The sequence below is a fragment of the Bactrocera oleae genome, chromosome 2 (assembly GCF_042242935.1).
Source record: "Bactrocera oleae isolate idBacOlea1 chromosome 2, idBacOlea1, whole genome shotgun sequence".
NCBI lineage: Eukaryota > Metazoa > Arthropoda > Insecta > Diptera > Tephritidae > Bactrocera > Bactrocera oleae.
In genome coordinates this window covers 79,697,494-79,722,424 of record NC_091536.1, presented here as the reverse complement: position 1 = coordinate 79,722,424, position 24,931 = coordinate 79,697,494, and the positions used below count along the sequence as shown (strand labels likewise).

Sequence of the window (24,931 nt, the reverse complement as noted above, 5' to 3'; positions counted from 1 at the left end):
CAATTGTTTATAACAATGCATTTTATTTGTTTCAATAAATATCATATATGGTATAGGCTAAAACTAAAAATAGATTTAAGTTTACTTGTAACCAAATATGAGCTTGTACAATTGTCAATTTTTATAACAAGTGCATTTATTCTTAATTAAAAAGAATCGGCTTGATTGCCCAATAATAATATTTATTGGGTCGGTGTATGAATAGGTGAACAATAGTCATAATTAATAAGTAAATAAATATGTTATTTTAATAAATACTTTGTATACTTGTTATTTGTGCACAAATTCACTGAAACTAACTTACAACTGTAATTATTAACTGCTATGAATTATTTTTGGGCAAAGTAATTGGCAATAAAGACAACCTACTAGGTACATATGTTGGTTTGCAAAATAAAATTGCTATTATGAACTCACATACATACAAATATTTATATAAATAATTGTGGAAATTTGACAAAACGCCTGTTTTAACTCGAAGCTTTTGCTAGCTAAGCAAAAATTCATGAAAAGTATCGATATTTTTTACGTGTACTCGATTTTTAATGATAGATGTGGTAGAAATATTGGCAGAGAACGTTTAAATAGAAAATGAAGTTATCATTTAAATGCTTGGCATAATGCTGTGTCCAAGTTATCTTTTGGTCAAATTATATTGAAATAGTCAATAAAACACCTACAGAGTTTAATAAAAAATTTCCACATAGATATTTAATAATTATTCGAAGAAAACTTATATAATCCCACCCCTTTTTAATGCGACCATTTCACTTTCATATTTATATATTATTTGTAAGAATGTATGTATGTACATATGTGTGTATGATTTTACATAAGAGATCAAACTAAATTAAAAATACTCCGACATACATAAATATAAAAAAACACTAAAGATTTTTCATGAATTATTTTAAATAACGAGAACCGGGGGATTATTAAATTTTATAATAAAATAACAGTCTTTGAAAACATATATATTTTCTACAATTCTTGAGAATAATATCCACATAACCTAATTCAAACATGAAACTAAAAACCCCACACAAAATTATTAATCAAGTGAGTAGAAAAGAACGGCTAACCTTTCGCATAACACTCTAACTTAAATAAAACGTGTCTTGAAACTCTAAAACCGGAAAGTTTTACAATTTAAAGTGCGCATACTTTACTGATCAATACTAAAGAATAATGTGATTTTTTGGAACATAAACTCCTAATTCTAGTGTAATTAATTTTTTGTTCAAATTAGGCAATAAATAAAAAAAAAGATTTTTCAAAATGTGATATATAATTTTGAAATTAGAAATTGTTAAACATCGGAATGTGTGAAATCAAAAACATGCAGTACATATTTTTAATTCGTTAAGTTATTGCAAAAAAATACTGAATCTATTATCCAAGAAAGAAAGCAATCAGCATCTACAGCTCATACTGTGACATTTTTACCAATTTTTTGTTTGCATTGAAAAATATCAAATGATGCGCACACACACGCATACACATGTACAAGTATATGTATGCAGGAGCTCAAAAATCAGCAGACAATTTCGCGGATCTTCACCCAAGTCTGACTAGCTGCTGGATGTTGCTTGGTTTATTTCAGCAACTAATAACTGTAAAAGTGTATAGAGCTGAGACAAAAGCACGGATGCGTGCTGTATAGTCGGTCGGTCGGTCGGTTTCACTAATTTGCTGCATACTCTGCTGTTTTGATCTATTGATATTGTATAAAATAGAAATCTCGGCTTTGTTTCTGCTGTATTGTGACGCAGTATCTGTTAGAGGGGTGTATGTGTGTGTGTTTTCATTTTTTTTGTTGTTGTTTTAATTCATAAAGACAATGACTGCGCTCGGTGATGGTGCAAATGCAGATCGGACCCGTTGATGGAGTGCGCGGCGCAAACAACACTACCGCATATATACTTGTATATACACGCACGCGCACAGCAAAAACAAGCAGAGATAAAGTTGCTGCAATAAACAACATTCATTTTCACCGCACCAAAGCGGCGGATGCAGTATTTAACTTGGAAAACAAGGCAGTTTCTCTAGACGGCGCTCTTATTATTTATTATTAATAAGTACTCGGCAAGCAGTCATTGTGAAAGGAAGGGAAAATGTACGAAAAAAATTTTAAGGTAAAAAAAATCAAATATACATTCTTACATATATTTTGTGAGAGATTTTACATAGATAAATTAAAAAGCGGAGATTGTATAAAGGACTGGAGTTTTTTAACTACTCTCGGTGAAATGAAAAGTTTAGGCTTGTTAAACAGTGAGCTAGCTAATTCCGTTAGTTTCTATTTGGCAAATTAGGTTTTTTATTTGGTGCGGTTTGTTGGCTGCTTGACAGAACAGCCCAAGTTGGTTTTCAAAAATTCTAAAGAGAACGCTTTATATTTGATTTTAGTGTATTGAGTCTTTAAATGTATGAATTTCGTTGTCTTGGGTATGCAACAATGAGCTGACAGCAAAAGATATAAAGTTACTAACTTCAGTTATGTACTTTATAGGTTATGTCGAGTACGATTTTAAGGAAATTGATCATTTTTTGGAATAATAAGTCTGAAGCTAATTATTTCAATTAAATTTGCATATGTTCATCACAAAAGTATAGAGGGCGCTGATATTATAAAACCTAGTGTAAGTTTAAGAGAAAAATATAGAAAACAATGACTTTTGATGTTATTAATTAAACCTTAGATATGTATATAGACTGAAATCATTTTGGAACTTTCTTATGGTGAGTGTAGGGCGATAAATCACACATATTATTTTAAAACCACACTGTAGTCATAAACCTAGTATATTTCTAAATTTAAATTATTAAATTTTCAATTCTTTCAAAAATTAGACCTAACCGTTTAAGCTTATTTACTCTAAGCGCATAGTGGAAAGAAATGCAAAACGGCGTTAAGGGTAAACCGCAAAGTAGTGAAAGTATATATATATAATATTATATTATGTAATACCACGGCGCATACTAAGTATAAATTTGCAAGTTTTTCTGTTTCTTGCTTTCACTAATACGCTCCGATGAGTTTAACCAAACAAATTTGCTACTAACCGCAATATTTGCTCCACTATGCGCTCAGACTTAAACTAAAGTAGAAAATGTATTCTACGCGCTTAGTAAAAAATGTAATTGTAAATGTAAAAATATGAAATATTTAATGCAGTGGTAACTTTAAAAATACTTTCTTCAAAATATAATATGTTTAGAATGGAATTATGCCGTTATATCTCATCGGCAGAGAATTAATTGAAAATACACCAAAACTAAGAAATTAATTAGTATCAGTTTTAAGCCTAGAAATAAATCTTTGCAGAAACTATACTACCCGTATGCATATAAATCTGTTATATATAACTTAACCGTTACTTATAATTTTAATACCTAAATCTAAACCATAACCAACTTTTCAATTTGCTGTGTGTGTGTGTGTCACTTTATGCACAAATAACAATACTAAATAAATAACAGTTAAAATTTACGATTTTCTAAAGAAGCAATAAATACCAAAGTTAAAAATATAGAAATATGAATATATGAAGTTTAATATGTATGTGTTTGTAAAAGTCAGAGTCCATGTTGTAGAACCGTTTAAGGTTGGCATTAAGTTTGAAGTCTCCTCAGTGGTTGGCCACCAAGCAAATGTGCAGACGAGTCTCTAATTCGCGATCACTGCAGCACACCCACTAGAAAGGTCCACAGTCTGAGATACCAAACCAACAAACACAGAATCAAATGCACAATAAAACGAACACAATGTCTAATTACGCGACGTTCGCCCGTCACTCGTGGCCATAAGCGATTGCATGTCAAGCCATGACATGCCATATAACTTCATTCAACTGCACGGCGCTCAAGTTGGTGCTGCGCGTCGCCTAGCTTAGAGCTTGGTTCATAAATTTGCATGTCGTGACGCCACGGTGCAATGGCTGGTTGGTTGGTTGGTTGGTTGGGCGTACGGACGGATGGACGGACATTCGTACGTTCGCCCGGTGGTTTGTGCGCAGCTGATCTGTTGTAGCTGTTGTGGTTTGGTGAGTGCAGAGAAAGTGAAAGTTTCAGTTTAGCTCTGCCTTTCTGTTACGGCCTACAGCCAAGTCAGTCTGGCTTGACTGTTTGGTTTTCAATTATTTGTTTTTATATTTTTTGTTGTTTTTATTTTTGCTTTTGTATTTTACTTTTGCTATTGTTGATATATGCAGTGGCGTTGTCGGGTTACGGTTGCGGCCGACTGCGGTGCTCGATCCCTCGGGTGACTTATACACTTTTTAGCCGCAATTATATACGAATACATATGTATGTATGTATATGTTTGTACATATATGTTTTGCTCTTCAGCAGTGGTTTTACTATTGTTTTTGTTTGTGTTATTACATACAATGCGTGCTTTGTTGAGCTTTTAATATAGTTATTTTTGCAGCATTAGTCGCTTTGTAATATTTTTTTTAGTTTTATATATATATATATATATATACAAGTATATGTATATATACTTTTTATGTGCCATATTATTATTTCATTTGTTCGTTTTTCGTCTCCGCTGTTTAGTAATGTGAGAAACGCTTTTGTCGCGGCGGTGTTAAGCTTGTGGCCGTAGCCGCTTATGCTGTTGGTGCTTTGATTTTGTAACCAACATTGTTGTTGCTTGTCTGTTCTTTTTTTCCGTTTCTCTGATTTGACCAACAACACAAGCGGAAACAGGAAAAAACGATGTCGCAATTGTAAGAAAAATATGCAAAGACGATACACCAAATTCAGCTGTGTTTTATTTTTTCTTTGCGGTTTTAGCATGTGCTTGTGTGTTGGTTTTTGTTAAGACAATTCACTTTCATCGCATTGTTATTTTTTTCACAGTGCTTTGTTTGTGTATCGCTCAATTTTGTTGGTCGCTTGTTGCGTTGCCGACCGACCCCTGGCAGGCCCTTGAGCTACACAATAACATAGTTTTCACTTGGTCTATAATGATGTTGCGTAATACTCTGCCAATGGGCCAGGTCCGATTGAAGTGAATGCAAACGAAATTGAGGCGTGTGTGTATTAGGGATAGATCGCATACAGTGGAAGGGTTCGGTGTAACCGTTAGAAATGTATCCCAAGATTTTGAGGGATTTGCAGGAACTTATTATCTGCCCACTTTTTGAGGAGAGCGCTGTGAATTTGTGCAACAAATCACTTTTGGCTGCCGTAGTTATACGTCTTATCTTTATTATACGCTAAGACTTCATTATTTAATTCATCGATTTACACAGCTAAACATCATCTAAGCGATCTCTGTGAAAGTTAATGCGCCCATATGCTTATTCACATCCAAATCTAGTATTTTTGTTGCCGTCTCTCGTATGCAACGCTCAAATTTTGTTGGCCACACTAAATCAAAACAATTATTCACGAATTGTTGATCGTGTTGTTGTTGCTGTTGTTTTTCGTTTAACGATTGTTGATGGTTAAACTGTTGTCGCTCGTTTTCCCTTTGAAACTCGAAGATGTTTGTATTATTGTCGTTATTATTAACATTGAAGAGGAGATTCATATTTGATGCATTTAGAAGAAACTGTTCCTCTGTGCTGGCTGTCGTGACTGTTGTTGCTGCTGTTGTTGCCATCACTGGCCCAACGTGAGCTGTAATTGTGTTGTTATTAACACTGCTAGTATTATTGTTGTTTTCGTCATTTATGGAACATTTCACAATTGGATCGATCATAAAATTCAAATTGTCAAACTTGAAGACCAACTCATCACAATTCACAATGGCAGCGCTATCGATGCCACTATCCGTGGAGAAATCACTGCTGCAGCGTGAATAGGCGCTCGTTGAAAGCGTCGCCGCCCCCGCTACCAGTTCGTTAGACAGCTCGCTGCCGCAAGTTTCGATAAGTTTGCGTGAAATCTCGTTAATACTCTCTGTTAGCAAAGCATCATCGGTTACAGGCAGCAAGGCCGGCAATGTGACGCTACCTGCTTTCAGTGAACGATTGGTAGACGTTGGTCCTGCGTTCAAGCCTATGTCGGTGACTTCGAAAAGTGGTGCTAGTACAGTAGATGTTTGGTGTATTGCACTCTGACTGAAGAAATCATCGGCAATATTAATGCCACTCAGTATGTCACCGTAACCCGAGTCATTCGAATCGCTCAGACAGCCATTCGTAGCAGTTCTGCCGCCGAATACGTCACATAACATATCGTTGCGTTTCGTCGCATCCCGATTGCTATCGGGCACATTGCGATTGGAGCCAATAACACCCACGCGATCTGCGCGTGAAAGTGCGGCTGTGGGCGACATGGCGCCGTCTATCAATGGTGTCGATGAACAGCAAGACGATGACGCCTCCGCAGAGGAAGTATGTGAGGGCGACGCCGACGTTGAGGAGGATGTTGATGACGAGGAATGTGTGCGTGCCGATGCGGTTGACGAATCGGAGAGAGAGCGCCTCAGCGGATAGTCCCAAATTAAACGTAGCGGATCACAGACGCTGCAGAAACAAATGCCATGCTCATCTGGTGTGTCGTCACATTTTGTCATTTTGACGTCGTTTAGATAACTGTTGGATTTTAAACAAGCAGATTGCAGCAGACTTCTTGGTTTGCAGTTCTGCTGTGCCGTGTTTGAAGTAAAAGCGTGAGCGTCTGTTGGTTGATTGTGACCAATAAAAAAGTTGATACATTTAGGGTTGAAGGCGTTCTCATTGACGCCTTCAGGCGGATTCAAATATGTTTGTTGTAATTGTTGGTGCTGCCTAGAAAGCAACTGTGACATGCCTAATCCGCTAATTTGTGACGACTTACTCTCCTTATCCGATGCGGTCGTAGTACTTGAAATCGCATCTAATTTCAGGAAAATACCATTAGTCGCCGGTTTGCGATCCTTCTTTCGCCGTTTGCGTGGTTTAATTATACGCGGTAGTGCTGCCTCCCCACTGTCGGTGTTTTCTTTGGGCGTTTCAGACGCAATTGGGATTTCTGCCGTCGCCGGCGTTGTGGAATTCTCCTTGTCACGTGTACTGAGTGCAGCTGGTGCAGAGTGTTGGTAACGAAGAGTGCTGCGCGTAGGTTGGTCACCATTTGATTTTACGGTGCACGTGGACGTTGCGGGGAGAAAGGCATTGGATCCATTATTTGGCATAGACCATTTTTGTGCGGAATTTTGTTGCAATTGCTGTTGCTGTTTGTGGAGCAGCAAGGGCACACCTTGAGCATGCGCAGCGAGTTGGGAAATCTGTGAACAACTGGCAGCATTCGAGTTGCGAGTCATATACAAAGTGGGATGGTGCAAATTGTACGCCTGTTCGACGCCACCAACTGTTGCCAGCTTTTGATGAGGCACGGGTGAACGTGATAGTTTGCGTTGGACGCGTTGCCGTTGGCTCGCTGTCAAATGTGTGCTGGCGTTGGAGATGAGCGGTATGCCGGCGCATTCGTGGATACGCTGCGGATTAATCACCGACGTATTGGATAGCTTGTTGAAATTGTGTGGATGCGTGGTTGCTGCTGAAGTTGTGTTAGAGCTCAACTGATCCGGCGTTGGACCCGAGCGAGATTGACTCGCAGAAGCATAACCATTAAAATGATGTGGGGCATGTGTGGACTGTTGATGCAACGTCTGCAGGCTACCTAGGTACTGGTGATATTGGTGCTGTGGGTGCGAGTGAAGCCCTGCTGTAGGTGCCAGCTGGTTCAAACTTTGGCTCAATGGCAGAGGCGCATGTCGACCAATTCCAACACTTTTGTGAACAGTAGATGGATGTGCGGCAGCATTGTAGAGGCTTTGTTGAGGCAACCAATGATTAGGCGTTGGCGGCTTGAAAGCTTGCTGCTGTTGTACGAGATGTGGTTGCGCGTGAAAATGGTGTTGTGGCTGGTGATTGTGATGGAGGTGCTGCTGCTGTTGCTGTTGCTGATGGTGGTGATGATGAAGATTTTGTTGTTGCTGTGCTTGTTGCTGATGCGGATGCGGCGGTAGATGTGAGTGCAATTGGGCAGTTTGTGTCAAAGGATATGGTGGCAAGCTCCGTAGTGCCGCAGTGTTTGCAGCGTTTTCTAGCGTACAACAGCCGCTATTGGCATTAGGTCGCATAATCGTTATTAGTTTTACAACTGTTGTTGTGTAGATTTACTCGCGGAAAAGAAACACTTTTTTGGGGCGCCTACCAACTGCAAGGACATTACGCGGTGCTTCCACTATTTTACTGTTTTATTTTGTTTAGGTTTTTTTTTCAATTTTTGAATTTTCAAGGACGTTTTGATTTTTCGTTCGCGTGTTTAAGTGCGTCTGCGTTCTAAGTCCACTTGCCAACAAATGGATAATTAACCCAAATCGTAACCACAGAATACACACGCACAAATTTACAATAACAATCCAAGCTGATTTTATTTTTGTTTATGTAATTTAGTTATTTTTTTGATATTCAATTATTGCTGGCCCACACAACAGTTAAAATTATTTTCGCAAATTTATTTATGCGGAAAATTAAACAAATCACAATTTCGAAACAAACACTGTGTAATCGCTTCAATCGCTTCAGTGGAAGCTATTTTACTTCAAAAGCTAAAGCGCAAACGCTAAGGTGCCGTCAAAATGCATTGGCGGTCTTTTTTTCAAAGTGGAGTTGTTCAAGATTTAAAAAAATTAATCACAACTGTGCATGTATTCGGTTTCGGTGTGTGTTGCAAATTTCACAATTTCCTTTAGCTTCCACGCATATAGTAAACGCCCGAAAATGTTACGTACTTGTGCTAGAGTATCTGTAGTGTGCGTAATAAATGCAGATTGAGCCGCTAACGACAACCGTTTTCGAGCCAAACTCGTTGAAGACTAAGCTTACTGCTTCGGCGCTGTGTTGCGACAAGACATGACCACTTATTGCTACTACCTCCGCTGCCACCGCTACTCAGGTGGTAAGCGTATTACCAAACTGTGGCGCAACTTGCAGCAGCAAGAGCCAAAGCAACAGCGTCAGCCTTACGAAAACACGGTTAGACAGAAAAGTCAAAGACTGGCACGCTACGTTGGCTTTCCAACCAAGGCTTGCATAAAGCTTCGCTTGCGATTTGTCAACGCTTAGAGCGTTGGTATTGTTTTATATGGTTCCCCTCGAAGTCTATCTCTCTCTCGTACATTTTCTCTTTAATGTTGGCACTCTCATTTCGCTCACCGCGCTCTCGACTGGAGCTGCAGTTTTTGTGGTGGCTTTGTTGTTATGGATAATGACTTATTGTTCGAAAGCTCAGCTCCAGCCTACTACATTACCACTTACACACATGTATGTATGTATGTATATGAGCTGACGGGCGGATAATTACATATGTATGCCGTGGTAATCTCTTTGCTTTTATGCTAAAGTCCGTCAGAAGCTTTTCGTGTCGAGGTCATGTACAATAGTTATTTATGTGTTTCTTTTGTTTTTGGTTTTTCAAACCAGTCTTTTATCTCGAAGTTTAACAACTCAATAGCACAAAGTGGAGTAGAGGTTCTTGTTGTAAATGTTTCATTGCACTGTTCTCCACTATGCCTCCGAGGCGCAAATCATCGTAATACCCATGCGTAAGTTTGGTTGTAACCATTAGGTGCGATTCGAGTCGTAATAAGGGGCATCGCTCTGCTATGTTTGCACTCATAATTGAAGGTTCTAAATAGCCGCCATGAGGTGTTGTAGGCCTTGTGGCGATTAGATGATGATGGCCTTATAAGCCAAGCAGTGTGTGTGTGGTGTTAGAGATATCGCAGACTGCTTGGAAAATTTAAATATGTGCCACTTCTAATATAATATATTATATTTCATTGGGATTTTTATTTTAACACAACTTGGAAATATCGAAAAATATGTGTAACAAGAGCTTTTGAACATGCTTTTATTACATATTTACGTTGTTTTATATAAAGAATACTCAGTTCGAGTTAAGGCCACTTAATAAGGAATTATGAAGATTTTTTTTTGTGATTTTGTAGTGGTCCGATCTGAACAATTCGTTCGGAAGTTGTAGCAATGCTTTAGACACAACAACAACAACAACAATAATAGTCGATGCCAAATTTCGTAAAAATAACTTGTCAAATAAAAGGTTTTTCATACAAGGACTTAATTTTGAAATAAATCGCTTATTGGAAAGAAAAGGACGTGTGCAATATTTCAGATCGATAGCTCCAAAAATGAGATACAAGTTCGCGTGTATCTAGACGAACATGGCTAAATCGACTCAGCACGGCTCTCTGATTTAGTTATATATACATTTTATAGGATCTCCGACGTTTTTTTCTAGCGTTAATAAACTTCAGGGTCCCGGAATATCGTAAAACTATTAAAGAATATTTAAAACTCTCATGAATACTCGAACACATTATTCTAGGTTCACATACAACATCTTTGTATGTCTTATCGATAATCTTTGTTTCCATAACATAGTTCAACAGATTTTCCTTAAATAGAATTGAAAGACTGACGTATAAAAAAATTTGTTTAATGTCAGTCATAAACTACGATGGAACGCAGGTTGAGTAATCGCTAACCACTACAACAAGGTGGTTGGCAATTTAATGTAAAAAACTTATGTTTATTTTGATAGATGCTTTTTTACATTATTACTGACAAATTGCTTACATCTGTGTGCGTGCGTGTTAATACAGGCAAATTTGTCTCAAGTTACAGCTGCTGGCGGTACACGAACTGTGATTGAAATGTTTTGCAAGGAAACTTTCTCTTTTCACTGTTCCTACGCAGCAGCCAGTAAGGCTAATGCGACAAACAAACCAACTGATTGAAAACTACGGAGGGAAAAAAGTGCAAGGCAACAAACAAACTGGTAGCGGAGGAAAGCAACGGGTACTGACCGGCCGATCCGGCAACAAGTGCGTCCCAGCATGTTTGTGTCTGGAAGTGTGTGTCGGTGAAGATTTTCCAATCGTCTGCAGCCAGTGGCACCTTTCTACGCTCATAGCTCGAATAGGCGTTTATGACCACAGCAACCATAGTGAATGTTGACAGTAATTGCACTACGCGATCGTTTTTGTTATAATACTTATTAAAGAAAAGTGATCATGAAATAATATTGCAATTTGCAGCCAGTTTGCAATAGCGTACACACAAAGCGACGATAACAGTAAAAGCACGTACAAGGCAGACAGAAAGGAGTTATGAAGAGCACCGATAAGCGATTTCGTTTTCATTTATTTTGGCAACATTAGTGATGCTCAGTACATTTAAAAAAAAAATCGTATAATATTGTTCATAAGCGCTGCTCAGACAAAAATAGTTTCAGCAGATTGACATTATTCGTTTATAAAATTGTGTTTTATAATTTTTTATATTTTCAAAGACAGATCAGTTGTTGGCAATTGTTGTAATTCTGAAGCGAATTAGGTTTAGTACTTTTGCATAATAATAATTTAATATGCTTACACGATTATTCTGTGTCCAGATAACCAAAAATTTAATTTTCTTGGAAAATTTTTTAGCTCTTACTTATAATAATAAATAATAACTAATATTTTTTTATATATTTTTGATACATCGTCAATTGTATTCAATATCTCAATTAACTGTATTAAAGTATTAAAAAAAATTCAATTTCATACTTCTCAAATCTACAGCTATGCCCAACATACTAGAAGCAGTGTCAATGTTTTTAAATGTTGGAAGAAAAGCTGTCTAAAATACACTTTTTGATCCATTTTGATTTTGTATAGCATTAGTACAATTACTATTGAATCCTTAGGATAATATAATTAAGGCAAATATTTTTGGAGAACGTTGCCAATTTCATAGTTTTTGGGCGGAAAACAATTCGGATACGTTTCGGTAATATAGATTATGACTCTCGTGAAAATCGTGTAACATTTCATAATGCTATACATTTTATAATTAATATAGACAGTACTCACCTGATAAATTGTCCAACATATATGTTAGCAGTTTTTGAGTGCCATTTGGTTCGTTATAGATGGATAGAAACTCTTTTTGTAATGGATTTCCCATTAATCCCAGGACGTGCAAATGAAAGAGTTTTCCAATTTCATAGGGGAGAACTCGCAAGTAATTGTTGTTCAACAGAAGTTCTCTGTAATTAAGTATAAAGTATTTTAAACCGTCATATTTTTAAAATAAGAAGTGATGTTGGATATCTAATTTTGCAAAATAAAAATCTTCAAATTTCGCCTTAAAATTCAAACCATTTAGATAATTTTCTAAGTTATTGCCAATGATTTTTTGTATTTTTATCGGTTAATGCAAGTTTACCTCAATTGTATTAACTCGCCCAATTCTGCAGGCAAACTGCGCAACTTATTGCTTGATAGATCCAGTGTGCGCAAATTGCTTAGCAAACCAATGTCGCCGGGCAAACGTAACAGTTGGTTGTCATTGAGATACAATGCTGTTAAATGTTCAAATTCCCACAATGAGGGACTAATATTGCGTACACAGCCTGTAAAGATGATAAAAGATAAATTACAGTGAATTATATATATACGTACATATGTATGTATGTACGTAATCGTAGTTATGCACACTTTTTGCTGAAAGAAAAAAATACCAAAATATATGGTTAATAAAATCGAAATTATTTGTAACAATCATTTGTGTACAGTTTCTCTAAGTATACACTTTCTCTAATACAGGGCACTCCGTTTTGTATGAAATTTTAAACATTTAACTAAGAACAAAATTAATTTGAATGTACAGATATATATTCAATAACAAAAACCAACAGTTAGAAAAAAATCTTGCATACCTGTTATCTCAATGCCAGTCCATGAGGATTTTTTACCAGCAGCCACATCTTCAGCTGACATAAAAATCTGTTGTCGTCTGTTTGCACTCTCGTATTTCTCCTTATTACGAGACATTTTGTATAAGTTTCCTACACCAAACAGAACCACAGAAAAATAATTAATGTGTTACCTTCTCTGAAATGTTAAGAATATAGTGAAATTTAAAGTAAAACTAAATTAAATTACGAAAAAAAAAAACACAAATCAATTAGGCTCGCGAAGTTAAGGTTGTTATTAACACAATTAAATTATTTAAATAAATGCAAAAAAACGTAATTCAATAGATACATATGTATGTACATAGGTAATTAGTAAGATAAATGATAAGTTCGAAAATTACTGTATTTATAACGATTGAAATCGATTTCGAAATTTAAAAGGTATTTGTTGAATAAAAATAAATTTTATGATAAATTTAAATTCGTAAATGTTGAAGAAAATGATAACCTTTCATAATAACCGCCTGATGATAAGCGTCTCTGCAAAATATTAATAAAGTTTTGATTAATATTATTTCATTGTTATGTTTGATATGTGATAGTTGTTAGCAAATAAACAAGCAATAAATGCAAATTAAAAACAAACAATACAACAAATGTCTGGGAAGGAATTAGGGATTTGAACTTATCACAAGAGCATACGCAACCTGCCAAAATGTGGATATATATATATATTTGAAATTTTTTAATTTTTAAGATTTTGTGCAGTTTGAATTCGGTTCATACCTTGAATTTGTTAGTTAAAAAAAAAATATTTTGACACATTTTAGGAACCATGCAAGTGCAAAACTGAACTTTCTATAAGAATAAAATAACTGTTCCTGATAGTATTAAAAATACTTATGTATATATTGTTAATTTATTTGTTTATCCGGAAATATATCTTTTTATACAGCCTATAATGACCATTGGCTTATATATAGATAGCAATAAATTGAGGCTTGCACCCTGAAACGATAAATTCCACAATCGTGCTATTGATGCGCCCCATTCGAATATATAGATTCAAAGACCTTAACCTGCTGTGCAGTCTAGAATCAATGGTTCGGGAGTTGTCGGCTCCATCTCACAAAGGCTATACTTCACAGGATCATCGGCTTATGATCTGTTGAAGTAAATTTCAAACCGTAAACTCGATAAATATGTGCACTTCAATAAAATTTGTTTAAAAAAATTGAGTGAATATATTTAGTAAGTAATATGATATCTGTCAAAGATTTTATATATAGTTTTAGAATGTTGTATCTGACGGAACTCCTCTACAGGTTAGGCATATTCTAACCTAATTGGCGTTTTAGTACCGTACCAGCACAAAAAGGAGTTTTAACTATCAGGAACCAGTTATTAAAGAAAACTGGACCGCCTTTTAACGATATGTATGTGCATTATTTACTATTTAATTTTGATATTTAGGAAGTGCAAATGGCATATGTGCGCGTTAAAGGTAAGTGCAAAAAAAATGACGTCGTAATAGCGCAGCAAAAAAGTAAAACATCTCAATTATGGCAACGTAGAAAAAACTCTCAATCGAAATTAATAAGGAAGGGAAACAAAATATCACATACACCTGCCTGCATTTACTTTTACCCAATGTTTCAGTACTTCCGCGCTAGCCACCGCGTACTATCAAGACCTGATTGCAATCACTGCTGCTGTTGCCACTATTGATGATATTGCTGCTGCAAGCTCGTTTCGTATTTACTGCTGGTAATATCAGATAACCGATACAACTAATTTTGTATAGCAGTAATACTTCCGCTTTCTCGCTAACTCCTTTTTCCAATGTTGTTGCAGTTGAAATCCCGCTGAAGACTCTAGACGTTAAGGAAGCCAATAACTCAGCCTGATGTCGGTGAAATTGGGGCGCCCTTTTTGTTACGCTGAACTGCTTCTATCCTCCTTTATTTTGCCGTTTTTTGTATACTCTTTATTCGTTGTATTTTCTTTGAATATTATCTTACATTCTTTTCTAGGCGCGAACTTAAAATATGGTTTATGTTTTTTAATTTAAGTGAAAATATTTGCGTTTAACTAAATAACCACACTTCTTCCTTACTTCTGTTCTTCGTTCTTCAACTTTCGTTCACGGCGTTTATGCATTCCATTACCATTCGTTGTTGTGTTGTTGAGAAAATTGTTTTGTATACATTGGTGAAAACCGTCGTTGAAAACTGGTAACAGTGATGCCATCTCAAATGGTTAGAATGGTTTATAATTTCAAGCACACACTTTGTAATTGAATTTGTTTATCTAGAAATAATATTGTTATGAAAATCAAGAAAAATTGTTAATGTCTACAATCAATTTAAAATGTTTACGCATTATTATGATTGGTTTTAATTAATTGGAGAAATTATGTATAATAAGCCGCGATAGTTGTTTGTAATATTTTATATTTTGGCACAATTTTTGAAAAATCTTAAAAAATAAAATCAAGAATTGGATTACACTTTCCTCGTTAGTATTTGAATTTATTTCTTTCTAAATTTTGCTTGGCTTAAATTACATTACAATATACTCGATACTTTGAATTTAAAATTCTAAATTTTTTAATATATTATACAAAATATATTATGTCTAAATTTACATATGCATAATTCGATTATAAAAATAAAAAAGAATCAACTGAATAAAAATTAAAGACAAGTAAAAAAGGATAACAGATATTTTAGACTTGAAATTTTAGCTATATGTTAAGTAAATATTTACACCTACATTGCAAATAGAAGCTTAAATATATTCTTACGATTAATATCATATTTAGAAAAATACTACACCCACAAATAAAAAATATCGCTACGCTTTTCGGTGCAATTAACTTATTTACATTCAAATCGAAACCGTAATTAGAATTGATTAAATTCGAACTGTTCCATGAACAGTGCCTCCGTATGTTAGTTTGAATTATCACCAATTTCACTAACGGTAATTGTCATCTTCTCCTCGTCACCCGTACTATCATTATCATCGTCAAGCTCATCATCATCATCATCGATATCATCATCAACATAGCTACCGCTAGTTCCATCTTCATCGTCATCTTCTGCCGATTGCGCAATTTGCATGGCAACGCCTGATCCATTCACGCCAGCATTACCAGTAATAGCTGACCCAGTAATAGTGCTCGTCACATTGGATACAGCAGAATTCGACAACTCAATTGTCAACATTCCATTGGCTGTTGTAATACTTTTTGGTGTATTTGAAGTTGCGCCGCTATTCTGAAGGTCATTCCCATTTTCCGCCATTCGTTGCGAATTCGATTTATCCTCTTGCTTCATATTGAGTTCCATAAGATCAAGCGGCGATCGTACCTTAAAGTGTGTTTTTATATGCTTGGAGAGATGGTCGCTTCGCATAAATTTCTTATTGCATTCACGGCATTGAAACCGCTTTTCTCCGGTATGAGTACGCCTATGTCGCTGCAATTCATCGGAGCGAGTAAAACGTTTGCCACAGAATAGCCATGAACAGACAAAAGGTCGCTCGCCCGTGTGCCAACGTAAATGTGCACGCAAATGTGACGTCTTGCCGTATACCTTACTGCAGCCTGGTATATGGCATATGTGTTGACGTTTTCGATCGGCGTGCTTTTCTCCCTCTGTGCAATTGGGACAAGTGCAAGCGACACGTTTCAGACGCGGCTTTATTTCCAGACCTCCGACCATGTTTACACCCACACTGGAATTAATACCACTAATCGTTCCTATGCCACTATTGGTGGTGCTAGTACTATTGCCCGTACTGACATCGTTAACATTTATGTTAACATTGACAGAGGTTGTCGCTGACGCAGGCACCGTTGTCGCTGTTGTTGCGTTTGCCGCATTTAATTGCGTTTGGAGTGCTTGCAATTGTGACTGCTGCTGCTGCTGTTGCTGCAATTGATGAGCTAATGCCGCTGGTGCCGTCGCTATTGTAATTTGCGTTCCACCGCCACTAGATGTTACCGTTGTATTGGGCGTCATTATTGTATTATTGTGTGATGCCATGCCACTTACTGCTGTCATAGTCGTGGGAAGTGTCTTCAACATGGTGGTACGCGTTTGATTAGTAGGTGTGATAGTGAAGCTTTGCGTTTGAGGGACGGCTGTGATTTGTATCGATGTGGGCAGTGATGTAGTTGGTGAGCTCTCGCTAGATGAATGTTGTTGAGACTGATCAGCTTGCTGCTGTTGGGATTGCAGTTGTTGCATATTTACAGTCATGTTATGTGGCACAACCCATTTTATTTGCTGAGGAGTTTGACTTGGATCCGGTGGTTCTTGCTTTATGTTTGTGATAAGCGTGTGCTGCACCTGGGAAGGACTTTGGGGTTCTGTTTTTGGTTGCACCAAATTTGTGCTTCCGGTAGACGATGTTGGGCCAGTCTGTGGAAGAGCTGATTGAGTTGCATTAGACACGGCGCCTGTATTAGATTGTAATTGCATCTGTTGCTGTTGTTGTAGTTGTTGTGGCAGAATGACATGTTGAAAACTCCCTTGTAATTGTGGTGGCAGGTGGTTCGCCTGAATTATTTGAACTTGCCCTATACCAGGAATATTTTGAATGGGCAGCGCTTGTATTCCCGACAACTGCTGTAACTGTATAAGATTGGGGGTTGTGCCGGGAGCAGTTGGCGCTGAGGCAGTTCGAAGTTGTTGCAGTTGCTGCGCGGGTATCACTGTTACCTGCTGCCCTTGGGCATTCGTTATTGTAATTGACTGATTTGCTGGTAATTGTATACCAGATTCCGATGCTGCATTTAATGCATTTATGAGCTGCTGTTGTTGTTGCTGTTGCTGTTGTTGAGCGACCTAAAAATAAAACAAAATTAAAAATGTCTTTTTATAAATATAAATTGATATTGACATACCTGCTGCTGATGTTGTTGTTGATGTTGAGCACTGGCAGCAGCCGCAGCAGCAGCAGCTTGTTGCTGTTGCTGATTAGTGGAAGCGGTTTGGGCTTGTGGTTGTTGAATGTGTATAATATTCGCATTTGGTGGCAGTTGAGAATATGACATTGCGTTCAAAGGCGCTAACTGCACTTGTTGTATTTGTCCATTTGGCGTCACTATTTGGGCGATTTGCGCGAATTGTGGTATTATTTGCATTTGGGTAGAAGGTAACGCAGCCGACATTGGCAGAGCTTGTGTGGGCATCATATTAGGCAGACCTGCTGCATTTAACTGATGTACGGGCACATGCACTGTCTGGTATATCGTTTGGCCCCCCCCAGTTTGAATTGGAACTTGTACGGCTACTGTTTGTTGTAGAGTTGGTGCTGCTGATTGTTGCAGCGCATGCGGAAATTGTATGAATTGAGGTATTCCCGTTTGATTAGTATTGGCCGATGCTCCTGCTGGTCTTAATTGCACATTTTGCAAAGTCTGCCCATTTTCTAACTTGATTGTGTTGTTACCTAGCAAGCTACTTAAATTACCCAATAAACCATTTGAAGCTGCAACAGAAGTTGGTATCTGTATGTTGGTACCGGGTATAGTAATAGTACTGGGCAATGTTGTAGTTTGGGTAGAACTTGTCGGAACTTGCGTAGTACTTGTGGGTGGATGAGTGGAACATGTGTTGCCGCTGTTCGAAGCGTTTGCATTACTGGCATTAGTTGTCGACTGATTTTGGCTTTGCTGTTGTTGTTGTAATATATGTTGTTGTTGTACAGCAGCACTTACAACAGGTACTTGTATATTAGTGCCAGGAATAGTAAACAATGTTTGCTCTCCTGATCCGACACCTGGCGGCAAATGCATAGCTTGTCCTAAGCCATGTATGAATTGTGGTGCAGGCTGTAACTGCATTGCAGTTGGCGGAGGACCAGCAGTCGGTGCTCGCACTATTTGTCCATTAGGTGTTATAAATGCTTGCTGTCCATTAAAATTTATAGGTTGCGCAGTTGTTGCTAACTGCGAAGCATTTAAATTTGGGATAAAGATAGCTTCTTGTCCATCAATTGTCACCGTTTGCATGGGCTGCACAATTTGAAACATGTTTTGGCCCGGAATAGTATGAGCCTGCTGTTGTGTCGAGCCAGAAGCCTGCACAAACTGTTGAGGCAGTTGTTGCAAGTTAATGATTTGCTGTAGGGGCACATTGTTATTCCCATTTGCTGTTATTCCTTGAGCTGTAGGTGTAGCATTTACAAATGTCGCTTTTACTTGTGCGTTGGACGCCGCCGACGTTTGCTGTTGTAACCCTTGTGTGGGGGTGGATGTTGAGGACTGGCCAGCAGTGTTGTTTGCACTCGTATTTACGGTGGTACCGCCAAGAGCACTATTTTTGTATTGAATCATTTGGATAATTGACTCTAAATTTATAGAAATTAAACTCTCTTGTGTAGTCACTAATAGTTTCAAAAGTGCATTGCCTTTTCGTACTACTCAACTTCTTGCTTGACCACTTTTTTAAGTTACACTGTAGTCTTTTCACTTCATATTATGCCTTAATAATATAAATAATGATTATTATAACTTATTCACATGTTTATAACAACACAAATTCAACACATTCTTAAGAACTTTTAATAATATTTCATGTAAAATGAAAATTTTCAACCAATTTGTTTATTTTACTAAACGTCTTCAGGCGGCCATTATAGAAAAATCACTTTTCCAGTGTTTCCGTACTAATAAACTGTCATTTGATAAGTGCTACCATTTTAACTACTAAGCATGGTCGCTTAGCGAAATCTATAACCTACATAAAAGTATGAATGGATAAAATGAAAGTTTTGGGCAGAGAACGTATATAAGCGTAAAATAAATAAAAGGATTTTGTCTTCTTGTGAACTAAGAAAAATATTATATAATTTAAAGTTTAGCAATTTACATTCATTCTCTGTATTTATTCTATGGGAACAGTAATGTTATATGACTAATACATTTGTGTCTTTTAAAAATTGTAAACACCCTGTGTTTAGTATACATGGCGGAGAATGTCAAATATTCGACAATGTCAATAAAATTAATATTAATATAAATAAAAAAAGTATATTGTTGCTGACGTTGAGTGCATGTAAATTTTAACTTTATCTGTCAGAAATGTACTTAGAATATGTTGCCGATTGTGGTTTAACTTTATAAGTTATTGTTTAATGAAGTAGTCGTAGTCTTGGATCGTTTTAAAGATAGCGCATAAACGAATTGATATAAGTTGATGCGCGATGTTGCGTTCAAGACGCCGGATCACATTGATTTTATGCGGCATTTGTTTAGGCCTGTTGATATTGGTTTATATATTAATAAACTTCGTGGCATTTTCGGAGGAGAATGTGGTATTATTTTAATATAATAAGCAAACAAAAATATTGTAAATAATCCTTTGTACTAGACTAATTTTGGGGCCATAGTGTCTAAACTACAATCCTTAGAGGATGGGCTCCATCGCCATGGTCAGGAAATGAAACATCTTAAAAATCGATTAGATCACCAGTGGCAGCAAAAAGTGGAAGTCCGGCGGGAACAAAGTCAACATCAACGGCAACAGGAGCGTGACTTTTTGGAAAAGCCTGTGCTGGCAGAGTTGGAGCAATGTAGTTTTGATTTCCAACAGGTTCCCCAACCTGATGTGCAGGTAAAACATAAGTAAATATCAAAGGTGAATTTTTATTAATTTGAATAATTCTCTTAGATGCTGGATATGTACAATGAGTGGTCGTTTGCGGACGTAGATGGTGGAGTTTGGAAACAAGGCTGGAACATCAAGTATGATCCAAAACGCTTTAATGAGCACAACAAATTAAAAGTTTTTGTTGTGCCCCACTCCCACAACGATCCAGGTAATAAATTATTTAAAAATAATAATGATATGATGTATTTTAAAACTAAAACTTTCCCACATAATGTTTAAATATATATCAAGGCTGGGTTAAAACCTTTGAGGACTACTATGAACACGACACCAAACATATTTTGTCGAATGCATTGCGGCACTTGCGAGAAAACCCTGATATGACATTTATCTGGGCGGAGATATCATATTTTTCGCGTTTCTATGAAGATCTTGGTGAGCACAACAAACTTGAAATGAAAAAGTGAGCGCAATTTTTAACTAGTGTATCCAAGTATTAAATTATCTTCTTATAGACTTGTGCAAAACCGACAGCTGGAATTTGTTTCGGGTGGTTGGGTCATGCCAGATGAAGCGAATTCTCATTGGTTAAGCATTTTATTGCAACTTACCGAAGGGCAAACATGGCTGAAGCAACATTTGAATGTTACACCGACGTCTTCATGGTCGATAGATCCCTTCGGTCACAGCCCCACTCTGCCATATATATTAAAAAAATCAGGTTTTCAAAACCATCTTATTCAACGCACGCATTACTCAGTTAAAAAAGAATTGGCTCTCAAAAGACAGTTGGAATTTCATTGGCGACAAATTTGGGGTAATTTATTTATTATATATTATTTAAAATATTTTAATATCTCGGTTTTCTTTTCAAAATATTTTAGATACCACAGGCAGCACTAGCCTCTTTACACACATGATGCCATTTTATTCCTATGATATTCCACATACTTGCGGCCCGGATCCAAAGATTTGTTGTCAATTTGATTTTAAACGGATGCATGAATTTGGACTGTCCTGCCCTTGGCATGTGCCACCACAACCCATAAAGGAACAAAATGTTGTACAACGGTGAACTCCGATTATAATTAGTATTGCACAAAAACCGAAATTGATATATTTTTTCTCTAAAACCTTATTAGCGCGGAGATGCTTGTCGACCAATGGAAGAAGAAAGCCGAATTATATCGCACCAATGCGCTTCTGATACCTTTAGGTGACGACTTTCGTTTTAGCCAAAGCACCGAATGGGATGTGCAGCGTGTCAACTACGAAGCGTTATTTGACCACATCAATTCGGAGCATCGACATTTCGTAGAGGCAAAGTTTGGCACCTTACAGCAATATTTCGATGCAGTTCACCAAGAACAGCGGGAGCTTAATCGTGAAATTCCCACATTGAGTGGAGACTTCTTCACCTACGCAGATCGTTCGGACAATTACTGGTCAGGTTACTACACTTCACGTCCGTACTACAAGCGTTTGGATCGAGTACTCTTGCACTATGTGCGTGCTGCGGAAATGTTGCACGCTTGGCACACGTGGGACAATGCTGCAAAATTCGATGAAATGCTTCAGAATGCACGCCGGGAACTTTCACTATTTCAACACCATGACGGTATCACCGGCACAGCCAAGACACATGTGGTGAACGACTATGCTCGTCGCATGCTAAGCGCTATAACCACATGCCAATTCGTGATGCAGCAGGCGGTTTATAGACTGCTTACCAAGCCGTCGGTATGTAATAAAAATTTTCTTATATACTTTTAAATATAATAGGTCATCTAACGCATTTCTAGATTTACATACCAGACTACAAATTCCATTATTTTTATTTGGACGACTCACGTTGGCCCGGCCCTAGCGACAGTCGCAGTACAATTATTCTGGGCGATGAATTGCCGATTAAACATATTGTTTTACATAATTCATTGTCGCGCTGGCGTGAAGAACTGGTCGATTTTTACGTTTCAAGTCCATACATGGGTGTGAAAGACTCGGAAGATAATCCAGTAGAGGCTCAAATTACGCCTGTGTGGACATGGCATCGACACACACCCTCCAATAGTATCACACCGCAAGCGTCCACCACCAAGTATCGATTGCTCTTCAAAGCAAAGGTACCGCCCTTAGGCCTGGCCACATACATAATACAAGCGCAAACGAGCACACATAAGTACGAGCACACGCTACTCAAAAATAAATAACCTTCACATTCATTATACGTCTTTTCAGACATACCTCATATGCGACGAATCTCATTTTAACTACAAATCCAACCTCGATAAGTATAGGAAATTATCCGCATGAGGTGAAATTCGGTGAGCATCGGCCGATTTCGCTGCACGTGGCTGGCGGACCAACAGTAGCTTTTAGCGGCGACGGTCTTCTGAAGTCCATACAAATTGATTCGCATGCACCGCACACACCCATAAAGCTGAAGTTCTACAAATATAGCGGTGACAGGTCTGGCGCCTATTTATTTTTGCCACATGGACCGGCTACGCCATTGGTCGACATGGGGCCGCCCACCGTGCTCGTGAGTGAAGGTCCACTAGAAGCTAGTGTGACCGTCGGTTTGCCGTTCGTAGTGCATCAGACCGTGCTGCGTGGCGGTGCGCCGGAAATACAAAACCTCGTAGATATCGGACACATGGACAATACTGAGATTGCTATGCGGCTTTCGACGCGCATAGAGAATGGCGATGTATTCTACACAGATCTCAATGGGCTACAGGTATTCTAATTTGTGCTATCCGCCTTCTAAATTGTCATAATTTTTTTTTCTTTCGAATTACAGCTGATTAAGCGTAAACGATTGTCGAAATTGCCGCTACAAGCAAATTATTACCCCATACCCTCAACTGCGTACATTGAAGACAGCACACTGCGCTTGAGCTTGCTCACCGGCCAGCCTTTGGGCGGTTCCTCCTTGAGCTCTGGCGAATTAGAAATAATGCAAGATCGTCGTTTGACGCGCGACGACGAACGTGGCCTTGGACAAGGCGTGCTGGATAACCAGCCAGTGCTGCATATATTTCGCGTTGTATTGGAACGCATAGACACCTGCCTGAAGCTTTCGGAAACACATCCGTCTGGTGCTTTAACACCAAATGCATACTTGGCTTCGCAAACGTTGCTGTATCCGTTGGATAAGTTTATTTTTATAGAAAATAATTGGTTGGGCGTATTGCCGGCCTTTGGGCAGCAGCGCAGTGGCGTCAGTGAAGACATTACCATTGCGGTTATGAGGAACCTGCCACCAACTATAACCAAAATACCCGTAGCACGTGATCGTACAACCAAGGAGCCATTGATGAGCATGGGCATCGTAGTGCATCGCACATTACTTCTGCAGTGTCATGCCGCCGATCAGCAGACCGGCATTGTAAGTGCAAAATTAGCATAATTACTTTTCGATTCTTATCACGACACCTCTTCAAATTGCAGATTAACTTGAGCAAACTCCTAATGCTTGACACAATCAGCGGTGTCTACAACACAAGTCTCACATTCCTACAGCCGTCGCAAAAGTTAGATAGTGTAGAGGCAATCAATCTCTGTCCGCTGGATACACAGGCCTATATTTTGCAACATCGCGGTTAATTGATTTTAATTTATTCGAATAATCCATTGGACCACCTTAATATTGTTTAGTTTTAGTTCTAGTTACATGATGAAACATTGAATCTCGCATCAAAGCAACAGTTGCCCGTCGGAATGTATTGTTTGTGACCGTTTATTGACTACAAACGTTAGTTTATTGATTTGTTTTGCTTTAGGTTACATTTTCTTGTATCATTCATATATGATAGCGCTTTAATTTTTAATTAATTCACGTTTTTGTGTTTACTTGTGATAACGGTAACATTTAGTTCACGTATAATTTTATGAATCTCCTAAAAACTTATGATGTTCACAACAAAATCGAATCATGTTATTACACCGTCTCATTGTGATTAACTTTGACGAGTTCTTACAAACCTAAAAATGTAATAACGAATTTTGAATAAACGACAATTGACGAATGACTTAATTATATTAATTGCATGCGTCTGTTTTTTTTTTTGTTCGTTGGTTGTTTATTTTTTTAGGTCTTTTCTCACTTAGGCACATAAAATATTTTACAACTACTTTTAGGGCAAGTTTTTGTGTTGACAGTTCATGGCTGAATATGAATTTTTGCATATTGCTCTCCTATAATTCATACAACAGCCGCTTCCTCGTTATCGGAATGGACGTGGCTTTAATCTGGGCAGGGATTTTATTTCGATGATTTAATCCTGTTTGGATCGGTACCAGTACTCCTGATTTGAAGTGATTTAAGCGATTTGGGAAGAGTCGAAAGTATGTGTAACTGATTTTTATAATTGTGGCATAGCTTCAAAAAAACGTTAAGGCTTCTGGGTACCTGTTAATCGAGTAAATATCAAAATTTCACAAACGAAGCCAGAATTTTTTGAAAAACAAAAAAAAATTTTTTTGTTTTGAAAACTTTGCTTTGGTCTCTTATAAGCCAGATAGAAATATATCATACCCCATTGAAATACGGCACAAGGTTGGATTATGTCTATATTTTTAGTAACTCA

At 37.6% G+C, this 24,931-nt stretch overlaps 3 protein-coding genes and 1 long non-coding RNA gene across 12 annotated transcripts in view; 2 read left to right on the top strand and 2 right to left on the bottom strand.

Annotated features, from left to right (window-relative positions):
• The window catches only part of twin (CCR4-NOT transcription complex subunit 6-like twin), a 38,747-nt gene extending 24,244 nt beyond the window's left edge, over window positions 1-14,503 (bottom strand). The window contains exons 1-5 of one of the 7 annotated variants that reach the window (XM_014231300.3): window positions 14,362-14,503; window positions 13,223-13,254; window positions 12,736-12,864; window positions 12,243-12,429; window positions 11,888-12,063 (exon numbers count right to left, since the gene is read on the bottom strand). In XM_014231300.3, coding sequence (XP_014086775.1) covers window positions 11,888-12,063; window positions 12,243-12,429; window positions 12,736-12,864; window positions 13,223-13,229 — 499 coding nt within the window. In that variant the 5' untranslated portion in view covers window positions 13,230-13,254; window positions 14,362-14,503. Of the gene's footprint in view, window positions 1-11,887; window positions 12,064-12,242; window positions 12,430-12,735; window positions 12,865-13,222; window positions 13,255-14,339 lie in introns of all 7 variants that reach the window. The other 6 variants (XM_036370530.2, XM_070105797.1, XM_014231305.3 and 3 more) reach the window with 6 other exon arrangements.
• Window positions 13,676-15,223, top strand: LOC118682582 (uncharacterized). Of its 3 annotated transcripts, none has more exons than XR_004978394.2 (3): window positions 13,695-14,218; window positions 14,289-14,481; window positions 14,569-15,223. It is a non-coding gene; the product is annotated as an uncharacterized lncRNA (long non-coding RNA). The 3 variants fall into 3 exon arrangements; XR_011394886.1 differs by having other exon boundaries at window positions 14,289-14,972; window positions 15,029-15,223; XR_011394885.1 differs by having other exon boundaries at window positions 13,676-14,218; window positions 14,289-15,223.
• Spps (Sp1-like factor for pairing sensitive-silencing) lies at window positions 15,219-19,361 on the bottom strand. Its single transcript, XM_014231347.3, has 2 exons — window positions 17,630-19,361; window positions 15,219-17,570 (listed from the first exon to the last, which is right to left on the bottom strand). The coding sequence occupies exons 1-2, from the start codon at window positions 19,061-19,063 to the stop codon at window positions 15,669-15,671; spliced, it is 3,336 nt and encodes a 1,111-aa protein (XP_014086822.2). The 5' UTR covers window positions 19,064-19,361; the 3' UTR covers window positions 15,219-15,668.
• A 383-nt stretch (window positions 19,362-19,744) lies between these two features.
• alpha-Man-IIa (alpha-mannosidase 2) lies at window positions 19,745-24,387 on the top strand. The gene is made up of 11 exons (XM_014231346.3): window positions 19,745-20,043; window positions 20,100-20,342; window positions 20,400-20,547; window positions 20,631-20,802; window positions 20,855-21,156; window positions 21,224-21,410; window positions 21,482-22,079; window positions 22,142-22,518; window positions 22,578-23,079; window positions 23,143-23,730; window positions 23,793-24,387. Exons 1-11 carry the CDS (start codon window positions 19,933-19,935, stop codon window positions 23,946-23,948), a joined length of 3,384 nt encoding a protein of 1,127 aa, XP_014086821.2. The 5' UTR covers window positions 19,745-19,932; the 3' UTR covers window positions 23,949-24,387.
• Window positions 24,388-24,931: the final 544 nt, after the last annotated feature.

What these genes read in the sequence shown, in the direction of transcription:
- Spps (XM_014231347.3), bottom strand. Translation starts at nt 19,063, where the DNA reads ATGATTCAATACAAAAATAGTGCTCTTGGCGGTACCACCGTAAATACG. An exon ending in AACAACAACATCAGCAGCAG is followed by an intron (nt 17,571 to 17,629) that starts GTATGTCAATAT and finishes TTTTATTTTTAG; the next exon opens with GTCGCTCAACAACAGCAACA.
- alpha-Man-IIa (XM_014231346.3), top strand. Translation starts at nt 19,933, where the DNA reads ATGTTGCGTTCAAGACGCCGGATCACATTGATTTTATGCGGCATTTGT. An exon ending in CCACTCCCACAACGATCCAG is followed by an intron (nt 20,548 to 20,630) that starts GTAATAAATTAT and finishes ATATATATCAAG; the next exon opens with GCTGGGTTAAAACCTTTGAG. An exon ending in CAGATCTCAATGGGCTACAG is followed by an intron (nt 23,080 to 23,142) that starts GTATTCTAATTT and finishes TTCGAATTACAG; the next exon opens with CTGATTAAGCGTAAACGATT.